We start from the raw sequence: 17,304 nt of genomic DNA, 5'->3' as shown, positions 1-17,304 counted from the left end.
CGTTGGAGCCTGTAATGGGTAAAGAACCCTTCTACCAGTATCTAGAGCTCTGATATGGCTTCTTTGTCTTTTTAGAAAATTTAAAAGGATAGCATATTTTGGATATCAAGCCCTTTAATGACAAATCACAAACATTTCATATCCTTGGTAAAATAGTCATTTAACTTTGGGTTTTCAACTTTTTAATGCTTTTATTCAGTTCAGTTATTGGTTTTCCATTAATTTCAATGTCCAGTATGCAGTGCAGACCTTCCCTGTACATCTGCACTTAAAACTGTATTACCACTGTGCATGATGCAACTACAACAATGCAACTTTGGTAGCAGTGAAATCAGAAATGACACTTTCTGTGATATAATTCTCAAGCAAGTCATTGCAATTTGATTTTCATACCATAGTTAAATGAATGTAATCCAGTTACTGCACTGAAGGTGGTTAAAAAACACTACATCATGCTTCAAAAATGATTAGCCTTATTTAGTATAGAGTAAATCAAAGACAAATGAACATTATTATTTTCTAATGGTGTTTCTTCGGGTAAACAACTCATTTTCAGTCTTATCCTCATAATGAGCTTAGACATCAGAGCCCATCTTCTGATGGTGGTTACTAATTATGTTACCCGAAACTTATGTTCTTCACATCCTCCACCTAATAAATCTCATCTCTTTCTCTGGGTGCATTTGTCATGCAACCCCACTAACTCGGTACACAGCTCAACTCGTGTAGAAAAGGTGAGAAAAGTGAGAGCTTTACCGTGTCAGAATTTAAAATATGCACGCCTCTGCCCTGGTCTGGTTACATTTGTTAGGGTCGCTCTCTTAATTCTTTGATCTTAGCAGTGATGTCATCATCACTGATGGTGATTAGCTTATAACACAAATCTAAAGACAGATAGCCAGAAAGTACTCAGCAGTAACCAGTCACAGAGGCCCTGTGCCAGCGACAAAACTCCATCTTTTCCATCAGCATAAAATTTGGAATACTTTTGACCAGATTAGTGTCTCGCATTTGCTTTCTAAATGGAGGTTTATGTGGTCATCCCTCGTTTTCAGGCATCCATGATGTCTGCTGAGAATGATCCTCTTGGCCCGCTACCTCCTGGTTGGGGTGAGTTCACATTCTTTATTCTAAATGCTGGTGTCAGTATGTACTGTACTCTAGTAGTTCTTGCTGATAATGAACATTGTACATATTTTCATGCCAAAAAGGTTTTTTTTGTACGAAAGTACAAATACTTTGTGATGCAGTATAAGTTGTATCAAGATTATTCTGAATGTATCCAAATTTCTTTTGTTGCCTCTACAACCTTGACTCTCCTCTCAACCTCTTACCTTCTGCTGTCCAAAATATCTCAGATGATAGCTAGTTGAATAAGTCTGTTGGTGGTGATAATCTGACATTTCTTGCCACATTGTAAGCTACAGATTTCTGTCTGTTTTTATCAACTTTAGAGAGGCGTGTGGACTCCAATGACCGAGTGTACTTTGTCAACCATAACACCAAGACAACGCAGTGGGAAGATCCCCGAACACAAGGGTGAGCTCAGGGCCAGAAAACCACAATATATATACAATTGGATATTTTTCACACTGTGGTCAACCTAGAGAGTACATAAAAATGCGTAAGATATATTGTTCATCATAACTCACAGAAGTTAGTGAGTGTTGTTGTTACTCTAATAAAATTAAACGGGAAGGTGGGATTTATAATTAAGGATCTGTCAAAGATCATAATTTTTAATGCCAAAGGTCATCTAGGAGTTAATGGGCTTTTTCCTGTCCTGCACCACATTGATATCACATAGCTCTCTCTGAGATTGACCCGTGATTCTGTTGGCCTCAACTGGTGTGCCAAAATAGAATACTTTCCCCCGACTTAGACCAGTGTTAACCAGTTCCAGGATGTTCTAACTAATTCATTAGTCTACAAGAACAAGATATGCTGATCACTGCAACAGAATATCTCTTTTGGGCTCCACGCTGTTCTTTCACAATTTACACCCCTTGTTTTTTTTATTCTTCTAAATATAAATCATTTAAGCATATCCAAATAAATATCTTACCTGACGTAAATCAGTAGTCATAGTACTTTCTTGTACGCCATACGGCGGGTTATGATGTTATACAGAGTTCAAATTGATCCATCAGTATCAGAAATGATCTCACCATCTTTCAGCCATGATAGCACAATTAACCTGTTGTTGACTTTGTTTTAGAAAAACACTGGAAGCTGCAACAGCTTGGTGTACAATGTGATTAAAAGATGATATAACCTTGATTGTAACCAACATTGCAATTCAGACCTCATGTTGTATGGCAAGTTGGTCCTTCATGAAAATTCTCAAAAAAAAAAAAATGAATGACCATTTTTCAAGTGGAATTTTCAGAAAAAATGTCACATTGTTACTGAAGTTCACATTAGTACTGAAATACCATTAAAATATAAAACTTGTTCAGTAATCAATTAAATTGCTTTGTGTTTGTCCACATTGACTTTTTCAAGGGGCCGTGGACAAAAAAGTCCGACAGTACAAACATAAAACGAGACAGTACAATCATAACATCTGGCCTTTTATCTATATACATGTTTAACAGTAACAGCCCACTATCAAAACCAGTACATTAAAACTTCTTCATGCAGTTCTAATGTACTGGTATACGTGTTAGCAATTCAGAGGGTATTGCTAACAAGTAAAATTGTTCACTAATGTTTCATGTAGAGACATAAGTCGCAACTCAAAGTTGGCTGGCCTGTCTAGACTCGCAGCATGTAGTTTAACAAAAACAAGTACAGAAGTATGGGGTAAAGCCTGTTGCAATGTTTCAAAGGTCTATGTGTAGTTAAAGAGTTTTCCCAGAGTTGTGTTGCAATCAAGTCTTGCCTAAGTGTTTTGGATTTAGGTCTTGTCCTTGGACATAGCTTCCCTTTTCCACATTTCTCAGTCCATGTATGTAATTGGTCCGTGTGTGCACAGGCTACAGAATGAGGATCCTCTGCCTGAAGGTTGGGAGATCCGGTACACAAGGGAAGGGGTGCGTTACTTTGTGGATCACAACACCCGAACCACCACTTTCAGTGACCCCCGTACTGGAAAGTCCTCTGTGTAAGAAAGCATTTTAAAATAATTTACTTGTTTGTTCATATGTGCTACTTAAAATTACATATTACTGGAGGCCATGCCAGAGGCTGTGTTTTGTCGGTAGACTGAAGAGCTGCAGCCATAGGTTCAAGAGAACATGTTTACTACGACCAAATGGAGTAATGTTTTGCTTTAATTAGCAAATTAGCCAATATACAGCTCAGGTAAGGTAAAGAAAATATATGTTTATTCAGAAAATAAAATGGTTCCCCCTGGTAGTTAATTCTAAAGGTTGTATTTCACACAGGGACGTTCAGGGAATTTGATCAATTTTCTCTGAAAGCCAAATGTTAACTTTGTGGGACTGTACCAAAGCATATTTCACATGTACCACATTTTTTGCATTATATGGTAAAGATGCAGCTGTTCACCCTGTACAGGGAAAAAAGTCTATTTTCCATTTCATCTATCAGCTTATAAATTGCTACATCTTGACTTTTTGTTCCTCTCAGCACCAAAGGCCCTCAGATTGCTTATGAGCGCAGCTTCCGATGGAAGCTTGCCCATTTTCGCTACTTGTGCCAGGTAGGTGTTCTTTTTCTCCTACTCCTCTTTTCAGTCACTTGTTCTGACCCGCACCTCCCCCATACATTAATGTTTTATCTGGTCTTTCCTCAGTCTAATGCTCTCCCTAGCCATGTGAAGATCACAGTCTCCAGACAGACGCTGTTTGAAGACTCTTTCCAGCAAGTAAGAGGGTCTTTCTTCCACTGGCCAGTTTAAGTCAAAATTAATGTTATACAAGACATAAAGTAATGAATATCAAGTGCAGTGATGCATTACATCACTGCACTTGATATGAGCATGAGTTTTTCTCTGCTATACATTAAAATAAATGTATGCCATCTGTGCCTATGTCACTTGCTTATCTTGTGTTTTCTCTGTTTGTTAGATTATGGCCCTAAAGCCTTACGACTTGAGGAGGAGACTCTATGTCATCTTCAGAGGCGAGGAGGGTCTAGACTACGGTGGCTTAGCCCGGTAATAAAGACAATAAATATATATATATATATATATATATATATATATATATATAAATTTGTTTTTAGAGCAAACTACCTTTTTGCGAAATGTTAAGCAGTAATTGATCATGTCCAACTCTTGTCTCCCTCCCTCTCTCTTCTCTGATTCTCCTTATTTTTCTCCTTTCATTTACTTCCCCGTTTCTACTGAAATTCATCTTCGTCCTCTCTCCTTGCCCTTTGTCTTTTTGTCCCTCATGTCACTTTGCAGAGAGTGGTTCTTTTTGTTGTCCCATGAAGTGCTGAACCCCATGTACTGTCTGTTTGAGTATGCCGGCAAGAGCAACTACTGTCTGCAGATCAACCCGGCCTCTGCTATCAACCCAGACCACCTCTCCTACTTCTGCTTCATAGGCCGCTTCATCGCAATGGTAAGTTCACATGCTGCTCACACACACGCAAACTGTCCTGATAATGCTAACACCTACACAAACCCAAAAATTTAAACAGGCGTCAAATATGTTGACTATAAATAGCCATGTTAAGTTTATTTTGTTAGAAACACACACAATCATATTTTCAGATTGTCAAACATTTTCAACTATCGTACTTTCATCAGGGAAAGCAAGATAGCTGATTTCCTTATATACAATACATTGATCTGTCATGTGATCAATATTGTAGGGATGCACCGAAATGAAAATTCTTGGCCGAAGCCGAAACCGAATATAATGGAAAAAATTTGCCGAATTTACACAGAACAACTACATTTACATTTTTGCCTCGTTCTGTTTTTACCATTGCATAAATTAAATTGTCAAAATGTACTTTTTACTCAGTGTTTCCCCACAGGATTTGGAGAGACTATGGTGGGTGGGTCTGAGGCCCGAGGTGTCCATTTATGTTGTATGTGGTTCTCGTATCGCGTTACATGAAGTTTTCACTGCCTCTCTTCAGGTAGAAGACACTGCAACACTTGACAATGACAGGATAAAGACACTAACCTGCCTGTCAACTCGCTCTGGTCCATTTCAGTTACCATAAAGGCTTAAATACGTGTGCACTCCAAATTTAGGTGCGGCTAGCTTTATCGCCTTCTCAGAAACGAGTGACAGAAACACTCAAAGCGGGTCAGCCACAGATGGAGTGGATGTGCTAGGAGACAATTCAGCAGAACAGTGTCTGCAAACGGTGATTGTTGCGTCTTTCTCGGACACTTTAAAATGCTTCCACACTGCCGACATGTAAACATAATTGTTCTGTAAAATTTAATTGGTCTTTTGGCTTATTAGGCCGAACACCGAAAGTGCTTTTTTTTACTATTTTCGGCCGATTAATTTCGGTGGCCAAAGATTCAGTGCATCCCTTTATAGATAACACATTTTCAGATTTACCGGCACTAAAAAAAATGAAATTCACTTTTTCTATTTATTTCTTACACCAGGCACTTTTCCACGGCAAGTTCATCGACACAGGCTTCTCTCTGCCTTTCTACAAACGCATGCTGAACAAGAAGCTAATACTGAAAGACCTGGAGTCCATCGACCCGGAGTTCTACAATTCTCTTATATGGATCAGGTAATTTGTGTCTTTGGTCTACATAGCCTTCAGAATGTATATGTGTACTCGTGGGACATTAGAGAGCAGAGGGGGGGGTGTGTACAGGAGCTGCCTTAGTGAAATGGACAGGATTTGAGGACATCTACAGGCTGACATGTGTAAAGACCTTTTTTCCTGTCCAAGTTTCAACAAGGATGTTTGTTTGCGTTCAGCCGCCCAATTCCACACATCCCACGCAGTTTTCACAGTAAAGAGTAGTTTAACGGTTTACTATATCCAAAACAGTCATATTATTACAGTTACTATTCCAAGTAATGCTGCGTTACTGCGCTACTGAACGCACCATTCCTGACGTGAATGACGTGCTGCAGGTCAGCGGCATCAGTCCTTATGTTGTTCAAGTCAGCTTTTTTTCAAAAAGCTAAAGGAAGAATGGAGAACGAGGGAGAGAGGCGTTCTTTCCACAGCTGTAAGTAGCTACTGCCATTATTGTGTCACAGTCTAAGATGCAAAGAACATAGTCCGTTGTAAACTTTGTACGTCCAGTCCTTATGTTAAAAGTTTTGGCACGTTATAAACTAATTTCTTGTGAATGGTTGTGACAGGGTTTATATGTAAAGACCTTTTCAGATGGCTTGGATCCTCAGGGTCGCTCTGCAACAGACAGGCAGACATGCGCTCCCTGAGTCAACGCCAGGCGCTCTATGCATGGTAACCATGGCAACGGCTTATTTGTACTACTAGGCACGATCCCGTGAAACTGTTGCGGTCGCTCTCGTGTTACACACCTACCTGCCCGCTATCACCGCTATCATTTGAAGTGTCTTGAACTTATTTCTTATTACAGTTTATCAGTAGACAAGAGACTGATCTGGCTGCTTGATCTGAGTTTCCTGAATAATATAATTGTTTCTTTAACAGTCAGGCCACCAGGTCTTAAACAGGCAACGACCTTTGTTGCTGTCTGTCATTCACTAAAAATAATCTATTAACTTAACTGAACTAATTTGAAAGTTAATAGTTATATTATTTAGTTGCTTTGGAAAATTTATATATATAATCTCCAAATATGTTATTGTCATTGGGCCACCAGTTTGATGGGGGGGGGTTATTTTCCTGCTTTTTTTGTCCCTTGCCAATCATATGAGACCTGATGAGAGGTCAATTTTTTTTGCATATTAATGTTTTCAAACGCTTTTTTGTTTGCTTTGTATTAAGTTCGCGTGACCCTGAAACCGATTACAACCTAAAGGCAACAAAGTATCATCATTTTCTTTGGCCGGGATGATGGGAACCAAACTGCATGTGTGAATAACACCTGCAGCCAAGACAAGTCACTTGTATTTACACAGCCCAAAATCACAACTATGTCTTATCCTTTGTCCTCTGATTTAAGGGGGGGAGGCAGAAACCTCAGGAAGAGTAACCAGTATCCTATTCCAGTAAATATATGTGGACATAAATGCAATAGGTGTCACAGCAGACAGAACAGAATGACAGCATTTTGCACTTGCCTTTGTATCCCTTATTATTTTTATTTTATTTAATTCTGGTTTTCTTGCCTTGAGTTTTTAGGAGAGGTAAGAAGTAAATAAAATGCACAACATCTAATTCTAAGTACATATTATGTGTAATACGTTGCAGGGAAAGTGTAAAGGTGTTTGGAGTGAAGACTGGATTGAGAAAATGGTGGGGATATGGAAAAGATACTTGTTCACACAGGGATGAAGCAGTTAATTACAGACATCACAAGATACAAGAACAGTTATGAACAAAGATGGAGCAAACACTGTAGACATAGGCAGTGTTAGATCACCTTTCTAAGGCAGCCAAATTGTGTGCTTATGGATGGAAAGATGGAAATTTTATTAGAATTATTTGTTTGTTTTTGAGCTGTTCTTGATTATGATGTGACAGCAACACAATCTCATCTCTCCTCAGGGACAACAACATTGAAGAGTGTGGTCTGGAGATGTACTTCTCGGTGGACATGGAGATCCTGGGAAAGATCACCTCTCATGACCTTAAACCTGATGGAACCAATGTTCTGGTCACTGAGGAGAACAAGGAGGAGTATATCAGGTTCAGGATAACCACTGTTTGATCCCAACAGCACCGATCTCTGACCTATGACTATCATTTTGAGTAAATCTATATTTTTTTCTATTCTATTTTTTTTTTTACTCACAAGTACATTTTTGTTGTCTGGCTTGCAGTCTAATGGCAGAGTGGAGGTTCTCCCGCGGAGTAGAAGGTCAAACCAAAGCTTTCCTGGATGGTTTCAATGAGGTGGTTCCACTTCAGTGGCTCCAGTACTTTGATGAAAAGGAACTCGAGGTGAGCAGCATGCCTGATACTGGTGCTCTGTGCTGTTGATGCCTTTTTAAAATTAGAAACAATGAAATAATATTGATGTGCCTCTCTCTCTGTGAATTCCCATAGGCAGCTGTCCCTTCTACTCCTGTTTATGTGCTCTCTGTTCTTGTATGTGTGTGTTTGATCTAGGTGATGCTGTGTGGCATGCAGGAGGTCGATCTGCAGGACTGGCAGAGGAACACGGTTTACCGTCACTACACAAGGAACAGCAAACAGATCATCTGGTTCTGGCAGGTACAGTCACACACTCAAACACACACATTGTTTCTATATTCCTTACCCTCTACTAGGGCTGAACAATTAATCTTTATTGCGATTTGAAAGAACGGCGATTACAATGTAGGTTAATTATGCAATGTATAATTAACCTACATTTATTGCATGACCGTTTTAAACAGTCATACAGTTACAGATTAATTCCGTTGTAATTCTTGTGTGACAGACTTGCTAACCAATCTCAAGCTCCATGCGCCTCCTGTTGTGGTCCTGCTCACCAATCAGAGCGGGCACAGGGCGTGTGCATTTTACAGCAACGAACGAAACTAGAGGAAAACATGGGATAATGGCGTCAGGTGAACAGATACAGGCAGCGGCTGTGCCGAGGTTTTGTGCTTCTACAATGGTTAAGTAGGGCACATAGTTAAATGTTTTTGGGGTTTTTTTGGTCTGTTTTAACCGTGTTTACTGTTGACATAGGACCGGGAGTCTGCACAGGGTGTTTTATTTAGAAAATTGACCGGATTCTCTCTGCTGTTCTGTGTCTGACTTCCTGCCCTGTTCATCTGCTCTGTGCTGCCAGTCTATTCTGACTCTAGCTAAACTAAAAAAATATATATATATATCGCAAATCGAATCATAATCGCAGCATCTGGCTGAAAAATTGCAATTCATTTTTTTCCCAAATCGTTCAACCTTAACCTCTACTGTTTATATTGGAGTGAGCAGCATATTCTGTGTGTTGCACATTTATCGTGTTACTGGCAGGGAAATTCAAAGCTTACATATCGCATATTTTTAAGTTCATGTTGCACCTTTTCAATGTTTATCATATCATTTGATGGTTAAACAATCTGTTTAGTCATTAGTGTGTGGTCTCTGATGAGTGTGCTGTCACTTCCTCCTCTTCAGCTGGTGAAAGAGGTGGACAACGAAGTGCGACTGAGGCTCATGCAGTTTGTTACTGGAACCTGCAGGCTTCCTCTGGGCGGCTTTGCTGAACTCATGGGTCAGTGACACATGCACACAGAGGAACACATTTACTACATAATCATTCAGACACCAAGAGCTGCAGATGCATACTATACACCTGTATATTTCATATAGAATCTTCTCATCCCTCGTCTTTGCTTTGCAGGAAGTAACGGGCCCCAGAAGTTCTGCATTGAGAAGGTGGGAAAGGACACATGGCTTCCTCGGAGCCACACATGGTGAGTGGAGTGCTCTACCTCTGATTCATGGGATTCATGCCTCTCTCACATAGTTTTGCCCAGAAACTGTAACAAATATTTTACTGTTCACAGGGATTTACATAAATTTGTACTAAGGGTGATCGATGATCGATCAGTCACCGATTTTAATCGGCCGATAATGGCTTTAACTTGAAAAAGTCGATCAGATGATGCAATACTCGCCAACAAATTTTCAACGGCAGCTAAAATGGTTTCACTACGCAGTCTGAACCGTTTTTAAAGCTAGCTAGCACCAAAGTCCTTTTTAGACTGGAAGTGATTGATGCGCCAAGTCAAATCATTTACAATGAGAGTTGAGCAGCAATCAGACAAGTGGAGCAACAAGCAGGAGCGATCATCTCTCCACACGCCGACTGCAACCAGAGTTTAATAGACACTCAGCGCATCAGGCAGAGAGAGACTGATCCTACAGTGTGAGTTTCCTGATGCAAAGAGAGGCGCCAAGCACTCTCTCTGTTTTCGTTATAAAACGGAGACCTTTTGCTATGTTTCTGCCTCCCAGATTAAAACGGCGAACCAGAAGATGTTTGTTTAAATTGCTGCCGACCCAGTGGGCAAAACAGAGGACTCTATAAAATGATGACACAGACACTCACATTTGGCTTTCTGATTTGATCTCATCAGTCATGCAAAGCAAAACATGATGCTACTGACAGAGTTTTCGTTTCAGTATTTTTATTAAAATATATGTACTGTGTAAATAACAGTTAACAGTTGGCATACTGTGCATGTCGCTGTATTTACTTTGCGACGACTCCCTGTTAAACATTTCCACTTCGTTGTTGGTGAATGTAAAAAAAATACCTGGTGTGGTTCTTCATCTGTATTACTTTCTTCTTTCGCCAAATCGTCTGCAACAGCGGTGTAACGTTAGACCATCTGCTTCATGTTTACACCGGCTTGCGCATGCCCAGTGTATCTGAACGGTCACTAGATGTGTGTTTTCAGTCGTTTTAATATTGACTGAGATCATCTCTGATACGCAGCTAAAATGCTGCTGTGGACAGAGAAGATTGTATTTGTTATAAAACTGTTTAAAAAAACGTAGTAGCGTGGATGTAGCCTAACATTACCCCACTCCTCTGTCTACTCCTCTCATGTAAACTCTCCCGTTTTCCCCGGGATTCTCCCGTATTCTTCCGTTCTCACCCGGTATCCTCCCGTTTAAATGTTTCCTTGTAAATTTCCCGTATCTTTAACCTTTATAAAATCAAATAAAAACCTGCTGGCCGTATTTAAAGTGTTGGCTACTCTCTTCTCTGGTAAAGCCGGTGGCAGTAGGCTTATGTAAAAGATGTAGACTGTGCTTCTTGCATAAGGATTTAATAAATAAAAACAACCCACTGAAATGTTATAGGGCCAAAGATCTATTCATAGGTTAATATAGCATATTACGCCAGCACGTACACAATCACACATTTAAGCAGCAAAAATAAAATATATAAACAACACATCTTTTACTAAGCATTTGATCCTTTACGCTGATCTTTGGTCCCCGCCTCTTTGTCTTTTCAGTTTTAACCGTCTGGACTTGCCTCCTTACAAGAGCTTCGAACAGCTGAAGGAGAAGCTGCTCTTTGCCATCGAGGAAACCGAAGGATTTGGCCAGGAATAGAGGGAAGAGTCCTCTTGTATCTCTTTCCCTCCCCATCGCTGTTTAGTCAGCCAAGTAAAACAAACAAAAAAAATTGCACAAGATAACCACCAATGTATATAAGCTATTTTGTCATTTTAAACCAAATCTTAATTTGCAGCATCACTTTTGCCGCAATCCTGTCCCCTACTCCTTAAATATTATATGATGCCCCATCGTGAAATATGCAAGCATTTCAACATTTTTGCTCCTCTGTTTAAAAGCAGAAATCATGGATTTTTTTTATTTCCTCCCCACTGCTGACTGGCTTTTTAAAAGAGACAAAGTGTTTTTGAGAGGATTTTATAGTCGAAGCGCAATCTTCTTTTAAAGCTCTAGTTCTATAGAGCTTCTAAAAGGCAAGAGTAGTATTGGGGTCTGGTGCCTGAATTTTTTCCCCTCCCTGTTGGACCCATAGTAATTGCAGTTTTTGCGTGCTTGCATGGCTGCCTCTGAAGATGAGAAGACTGCTGTGACCACCCTTCTCCACCACACACACACAAAGACATTTTAGCATGGACGATCTGCCTCTTTCTTTCTCCTTTTTTACCATAATCATCAAAAAGGCAAAGTGTTCTGGATGGAATGAGCTGAAACTGAGATTATCCTCTCATACAGTTTTTCCCTCCATGAGATTCTGGATAGCAGCCCAGAGTAAGACGCATCACCGGATCCACTGGTTTGGATAAAGACATTTAGGAAAAAAAGACTGAAGTTCTTGAAGAGAGGCTACTATATCAAAAAAAAAAAGGAATATGGTGACTCAAGGAAAATATTTTAAATTGAAGTAAAGGGTGAATTGTGAGCGTGGTGGCGTTAGGGCCTGTGGGTTATAGTTCTGATGCTTAAACCAGAGACATTGGACATGTTCCAGGCCCCCTTGACTGCAGCCCGCTGCTTCAGTTGGCAAGTAAGATGCACACCAGGATGACCCATTCAATTTTCAGTGGTCCATGGTGTGTCTGTGCTTGGCAGATTCTCTTTTGCTTCTTTTACTTTTGATCTCAGACTGTGAAGTGTCTCCAGAACTATGAAGCCACTGTGGTTTACAGAGCACCAGACATGATTGTGCTTATTTGCTAACATGAAGATCACCTTTACTTTAACCCCTCATCTATACTTATCACAATACAAATACTCATACAGTGCATTTTGCTATGAAGATTATCACTATAACATGATGCATACCAAATGAAAACTGACCTTTAATGATAGTGTATGATATTTGGCCATCTTTGGTATCATAAGGTCCAAAGGACATCTCATTCATATGAATGTACTCCTTCCAGTACATTCCTACAGGTATTGGAAAAAAAGCTGTTGTCAGCTTCTCACTTGTTTACCAAGCATAAACTTATTACAACCGAATCCAGTGCTGCATAGAAACCCTAGCATTGTTGCAAACATGTCATTAACATGGCAGTAAATGTCCTACAAAGTTTAATGGATAAAGAGTTTGTTTTTTGGTCAGTGATGAAAAAGGATATTAGAAAGATCAGATAGAAGAGTATCAAATTTCATGTCTTGAATGACTTGAAAGCAACATATACAAGCATACATTGCATGGAGGTGTGGGAGGAGTGGAAACTGTCAAAGGAAAAGAAAATAAGCGTGAAAAGCATATTTGAGGGGCCTATAGATTCACTAGAAACGTATTAACTGGGTCAGAAACCACTACAGTATTGTTCAAAAATAACAATTCTGTGACTGTTATTTGGCTGTGCAGTCAACAGTTTGACTACAGTTATGCTACACAAAATTCGAGCCATAACGCTGAGCCCTCTTTCCTGAGATCAAACAATTTAATGTAATCAGCCCATGTTCAGTCTCATTCTCAAGCTTTGTGCTGCGATAGACTTTGTTTTTAATAATGTGTGTGTGTATAAATCGGTGAAGTTCGCAGAAAAACAAACTAGCGTTGTCCACATACAAGTAATGATTACAAGACTCCATTAATGAGACGCTAACGTGCCACAGACCAAATGTGTGGAAACGTTCCACACTGCAACTCCTCAGCAGCTTAAGGCCTGTTTGAAGACTAACACAGCAGCAAGCCTGATGATACATTGCATTGCTATATGTTGTGTTTTTTTGTTTTTGCACCTCCACTTTCCCCTTGTCCTTTACTTCATTAAATCCGTCAGGGGACATGCCTTTTGTTTTTCAAAACAGCATGTCTAACTCCTTGGTTTCTAAACTCTGGTGCTTATTCTTTCAGTCAGTGGTCTAAACACAGAATAAAAACTATGGCAGTGGCACGCCATCCTCCTTGTTTTCTCCTCTCCTTTTAGCATTGTGCTTTTTCAGACCACTGCAAACAGCAGCAAGCTGCTTTAGACTTTTTCTAGGAGGAGCTTGTGATTACTCAAGTTATCAGTCATGTATATAACGTATTGAGCTGTCCCAGTGGAAGAGCTGGGAGGACGGATGACAGTATGAAGAAAAACATCTACTGTAGCAAAAGGAGACGACTTTTAAGAGAAGTCAAAACTGCATAACATTGTGCTTCCTTTTGAGCAGAAACCTGTAATCAGACAAAATCAACTGTGTATGTGAATATTCATTGTATAAAGATAATGAAAGTAAATAAAGTACTTAAATATTATAATTACACAGAGCCACTGCTCCATTGACGGAAATCTGTGATGCCTTTTGTTCTTATCAGAAATAGATGGGACATTTCAGGTTGCCTTCATCGTAGCCAGTAACAAGATTAGGTATCACCTGGTCAGGTGTATCCCGTCAAAGCAAAGCTTTTTCATGATACTGTACATCATTTCAGTAAGTGATGATGCAGCAGGAAACTTTGTGGTGACTGTGGTCGAGGCCATCTGAAATGCATCCAAACTGTAACATATCGCGTGTAGATACACACTGTAAACACCAACTACACTGTACAGAATGCCCCTTTACTGGAGACGATGTGTATAGAAGATTCATTTTTAATCTGCTTTCAGCCATTTTAATGAAGAGATGGATTTATGAGATACAAATAAATAAGTGAATAAACCCCCTCCATGACCATGCCTTCTTTTTTGTGGTGTAATTATTGGGGGATGAGAGGCCTTCTGCTCAGGATTCACAACAAAACTATTTTTATTCTGTTCTTAAAGAAAAAAACAAAACAATGTGCTCTTGGTTTATCCTTTTTGTTTTGATTAGTTCTGGCCTGTGGAAAGAACCGTATTTAATAAATGTTTCTGACCATCTTTACAGCGGGTTTGGATTTATTTCATTATATGTGAGAGTAATGCAAATAAGAACTGTGATATTACATCCGATAGCTGCAGGCTTTAAGTAAAATACAAATCAGATTCCACTAATTTTTTTTATTGGAGGCACCTCCTTGCCAACATGACTGGTGTCATGGGGAATGTGTTGAAGACAAACCACACAAGGCCACAGTTGTAAAGTGCCATTTAGTAACAATTGCAATCACAGTGGCAACAATTGAGCACAAATGTGCTTGTCCCATAGACGGTATGACTTGTCCTGGGTTATTTTGTATCATTAACAGTTCAGTTCATCCTATGCTGTTGAAAAAACAATCATTAAGTTAAAGCAATTGTGGCAAAGATTAAAGTAAATGCGTATACTTGAATAAAATGTACATTTGATTTGAGAAAGCAGATACTACAGTGCGTGAATTGTAAGTATACAGATCCAGTTTGGTAATGACATTGGTTAACTTTCTTGATTACACTTACAAGTTCTAAAAATGTAATTCATTTGCAACTTTTCCCCAGTCCACCCCTCCCAAACATAAAACCATTTGTCTTTTGACTTGACCTCGACGAACAATAGAAACATTTGTGCGGTGATTTGGTATCAAAAACGTTTTACATTTTGGTCCAGCAAATGCAATGTGCTCGCCTCTAAAGTCAATGTCAGAAAAATCAGCAAGAGGAATTCAGGCATGAATGGATTGAAAGAATTGAAAAAATACAAACGTTGCATTAACTAAACTCAAAGCTGGATGACTGGACATTGCCTTAACTATAAAAGAGGTATGTATGCTGTGTGCAAGCCCACTCAGTTCTACAGTATTATTACAAAATCATAAAAAGAAAACATTTTGTTAGCGATAATTAACACAACCTAATATATCAAAGGCGTCACATTCAACTCAATGGTGATGACCGCTTTATCCTAGCTTCTTCAAGAGGTCAACAGCTTCTTTATGGACCTGCAGAGGAACAAATACACTGTTAACCCACATGTTCACATTAGCACGTACAATCCCTGCATCAAGATTCCTGTAGGTGTTTCAGCATTTTCTTCACAAAACTATAATACGTCTGAGTCGAGAGGTTAAAAAAAGACAACAACCTAGTAATCATGGTGTTTGTACCTCTTTGTCTTCCAGTGTGTGAGCAGGGTACTCTTTTGCTTTGGTTAGCCAAAGAAGTGCATTCTGTTTGTCTTTCATGGCCATGTAGGTCTTCCCGAGCATTAGCAGGTTTGTACTGTAGAAGTTTGGATCAACTGACAAAAATAAAAACACAGAAATTAATGTTAGTTGAATACATTTTAAAGCTTTTATATAAATTGTTTACAAGCACGGTGCTGTCATGATTTTTCAGAAGAAGAACTTGAGCTGCAGCCAACAAGGAGATCTGCAGTTTTTTCAGGCATTGCCTCAGCCTCGTTAGTATGCTGTGTTTTACCTTCTTCGGCTTTCAGGAAGAATTCCAAAGCCTGAAAGAGGCAGAAAAACACGACATCATCCAAAGCCAAAACCAGAAAGTGACAAATAAGTGATGTCCGCCACTGTGTAGTTAGTCACAAAACAGAAGACAGAGGAGTCCTCACCTCCTCATATGTGGACGTAGGTGGTGATGAAAAAATTGCAGCCGCCACTTTGCGTTGATACCATGGCAGCTCAGCAAAAGCAAAGCACCTAAGAGCAAGAAGACAATAAATTTACCTGAATAATAAAAACTTTTAGTGACTTAGTGACTTTTATTAATTATTTCACACAATGGCAACATCTTGGACAAAAGGCCTGATATTGCAACTACTCATTTCGGTCACAAGAGGCTGCAGTGCACCACTACACACCATGTTCTAAACAGGACTAAACACATTTCTGTTTTCTTCCAAGTGGGTTTTAATTTTTCCACCAGATTTTTAAATTAAAAAAAACCTGCTAAATCCCTTGATAACGGGATAATTATTTCGTGATCTCGAGATAAAAAAAAACCCAGTAGTTTAACAAAAGAGTTGGCAAGAACGTTTCTCAATGGTAATTTCAAGGTGGTTTTAGTGTTACTGAATAGCTCAGTGGGTAAGGTACATGACTCATAGTCTAAAGATTGTGTGTTTGATCCTTATGTGAGACCAACTTTTAAAAAAAAAAAAATCTTTTTCATAATCCTCTTCAACAAAGTTGTTACGAAGATGACTGATTCACATGCTCACATTAATCACGTGCTGGAGTGTGCGCATCCCGGCAATTGGTTCCCCATCATTCCCAGGCAGAGGAAATTCATCTGCTTCTCATTCAGGGGAATCCATTTATCTACACATTTCCTGACGGTTATTTCAGAACCTTTGAAATATCTGTCGGGATATGTGTGATTCGATACCCCTGAATCTCTTGATAACAACTTTGTTGAAGAGAAGGATTAAAAAACACACAAAAGAAGAATAAAAAAAACTTTGCAAAGAGCAGGGGTCAAACCTGCAACCCTTTGGATGCAAGTCCTGCACTCAATCAACTGAACTATCTGCTGACTAACAGCATAATAGCATAATTTCACATGAAATTATCATAGGAAATACACCTGCCGACCCCTGAATTCAGCTATGGTTCGTTATCTCAAGATCACAAGATAATTATCTCGTTATTATGGGAAAATGGAGTAAAATAAATATATGAATTGATGACCGCTTAGGGCTTCCGTAATAAAGTTAAAATTAAGCAGTTTTTTTTTTGTTTTTTTTTTACACAGTTTGTTTCCATCAGGTTTCCATCCAGTTCTGTTTCTGCATTCGGTGGGCCTCAAAGAGTGACAACTTACTTAAAAATGATTACTTAATTTTAACGCCAACTGTGAAGAGTCTCCAACTTTACCATTGCGGCCATTCCAAAAGTAAAAAGTAAATCCACTGCCAGCATCACTTCCTCTAGCGACGCAAATTTGTGGGAGAACTGTAAAA

General features: G+C 39.3%; 1 protein-coding gene and 1 long non-coding RNA gene across 5 annotated transcripts in view; one reads left to right on the top strand and one right to left on the bottom strand.

The window, feature by feature from the left end:
- Positions 1-14,156, top strand: part of LOC123979374 (NEDD4-like E3 ubiquitin-protein ligase WWP1) — a 37,913-nt gene extending 23,757 nt beyond the window's left edge. For all 4 annotated transcript variants that reach the window (XM_046063302.1, XM_046063283.1, XM_046063291.1 and 1 more), the window contains exons 12-25: positions 1,056-1,110; positions 1,455-1,539; positions 2,978-3,106; positions 3,595-3,667; positions 3,761-3,832; positions 4,035-4,123; positions 4,376-4,535; positions 5,549-5,682; positions 7,606-7,746; positions 7,881-8,001; positions 8,170-8,274; positions 9,169-9,265; positions 9,395-9,467; positions 11,025-14,156. In XM_046063302.1, the coding sequence (XP_045919258.1) occupies positions 1,056-1,110; positions 1,455-1,539; positions 2,978-3,106; positions 3,595-3,667; positions 3,761-3,832; positions 4,035-4,123; positions 4,376-4,535; positions 5,549-5,682; positions 7,606-7,746; positions 7,881-8,001; positions 8,170-8,274; positions 9,169-9,265; positions 9,395-9,467; positions 11,025-11,124 (1,434 nt within the window). In that variant the 3' untranslated portion in view covers positions 11,125-14,156. The remainder of the gene's footprint in view (positions 1-1,055; positions 1,111-1,454; positions 1,540-2,977; positions 3,107-3,594; positions 3,668-3,760; positions 3,833-4,034; positions 4,124-4,375; positions 4,536-5,548; positions 5,683-7,605; positions 7,747-7,880; positions 8,002-8,169; positions 8,275-9,168; positions 9,266-9,394; positions 9,468-11,024) is intronic.
- A 300-nt stretch (positions 14,157-14,456) lies between these two features.
- On the bottom strand, positions 14,457-16,244 carry LOC123979445. The gene is made up of 4 exons (XR_006827227.1): positions 15,955-16,244; positions 15,810-15,840; positions 15,494-15,627; positions 14,457-15,328 (listed from the first exon to the last, which is right to left on the bottom strand). It is a non-coding gene; the product is annotated as an uncharacterized LOC123979445 (long non-coding RNA).
- Positions 16,245-17,304: the final 1,060 nt, after the last annotated feature.

This window comes from Micropterus dolomieu, linkage group LG01 (genome assembly GCF_021292245.1).
Source record: "Micropterus dolomieu isolate WLL.071019.BEF.003 ecotype Adirondacks linkage group LG01, ASM2129224v1, whole genome shotgun sequence".
In the NCBI taxonomy this organism is placed as follows: domain Eukaryota; kingdom Metazoa; phylum Chordata; class Actinopteri; order Centrarchiformes; family Centrarchidae; genus Micropterus; species Micropterus dolomieu.
This window is presented reverse-complemented; position numbering and strand designations above follow the sequence as displayed.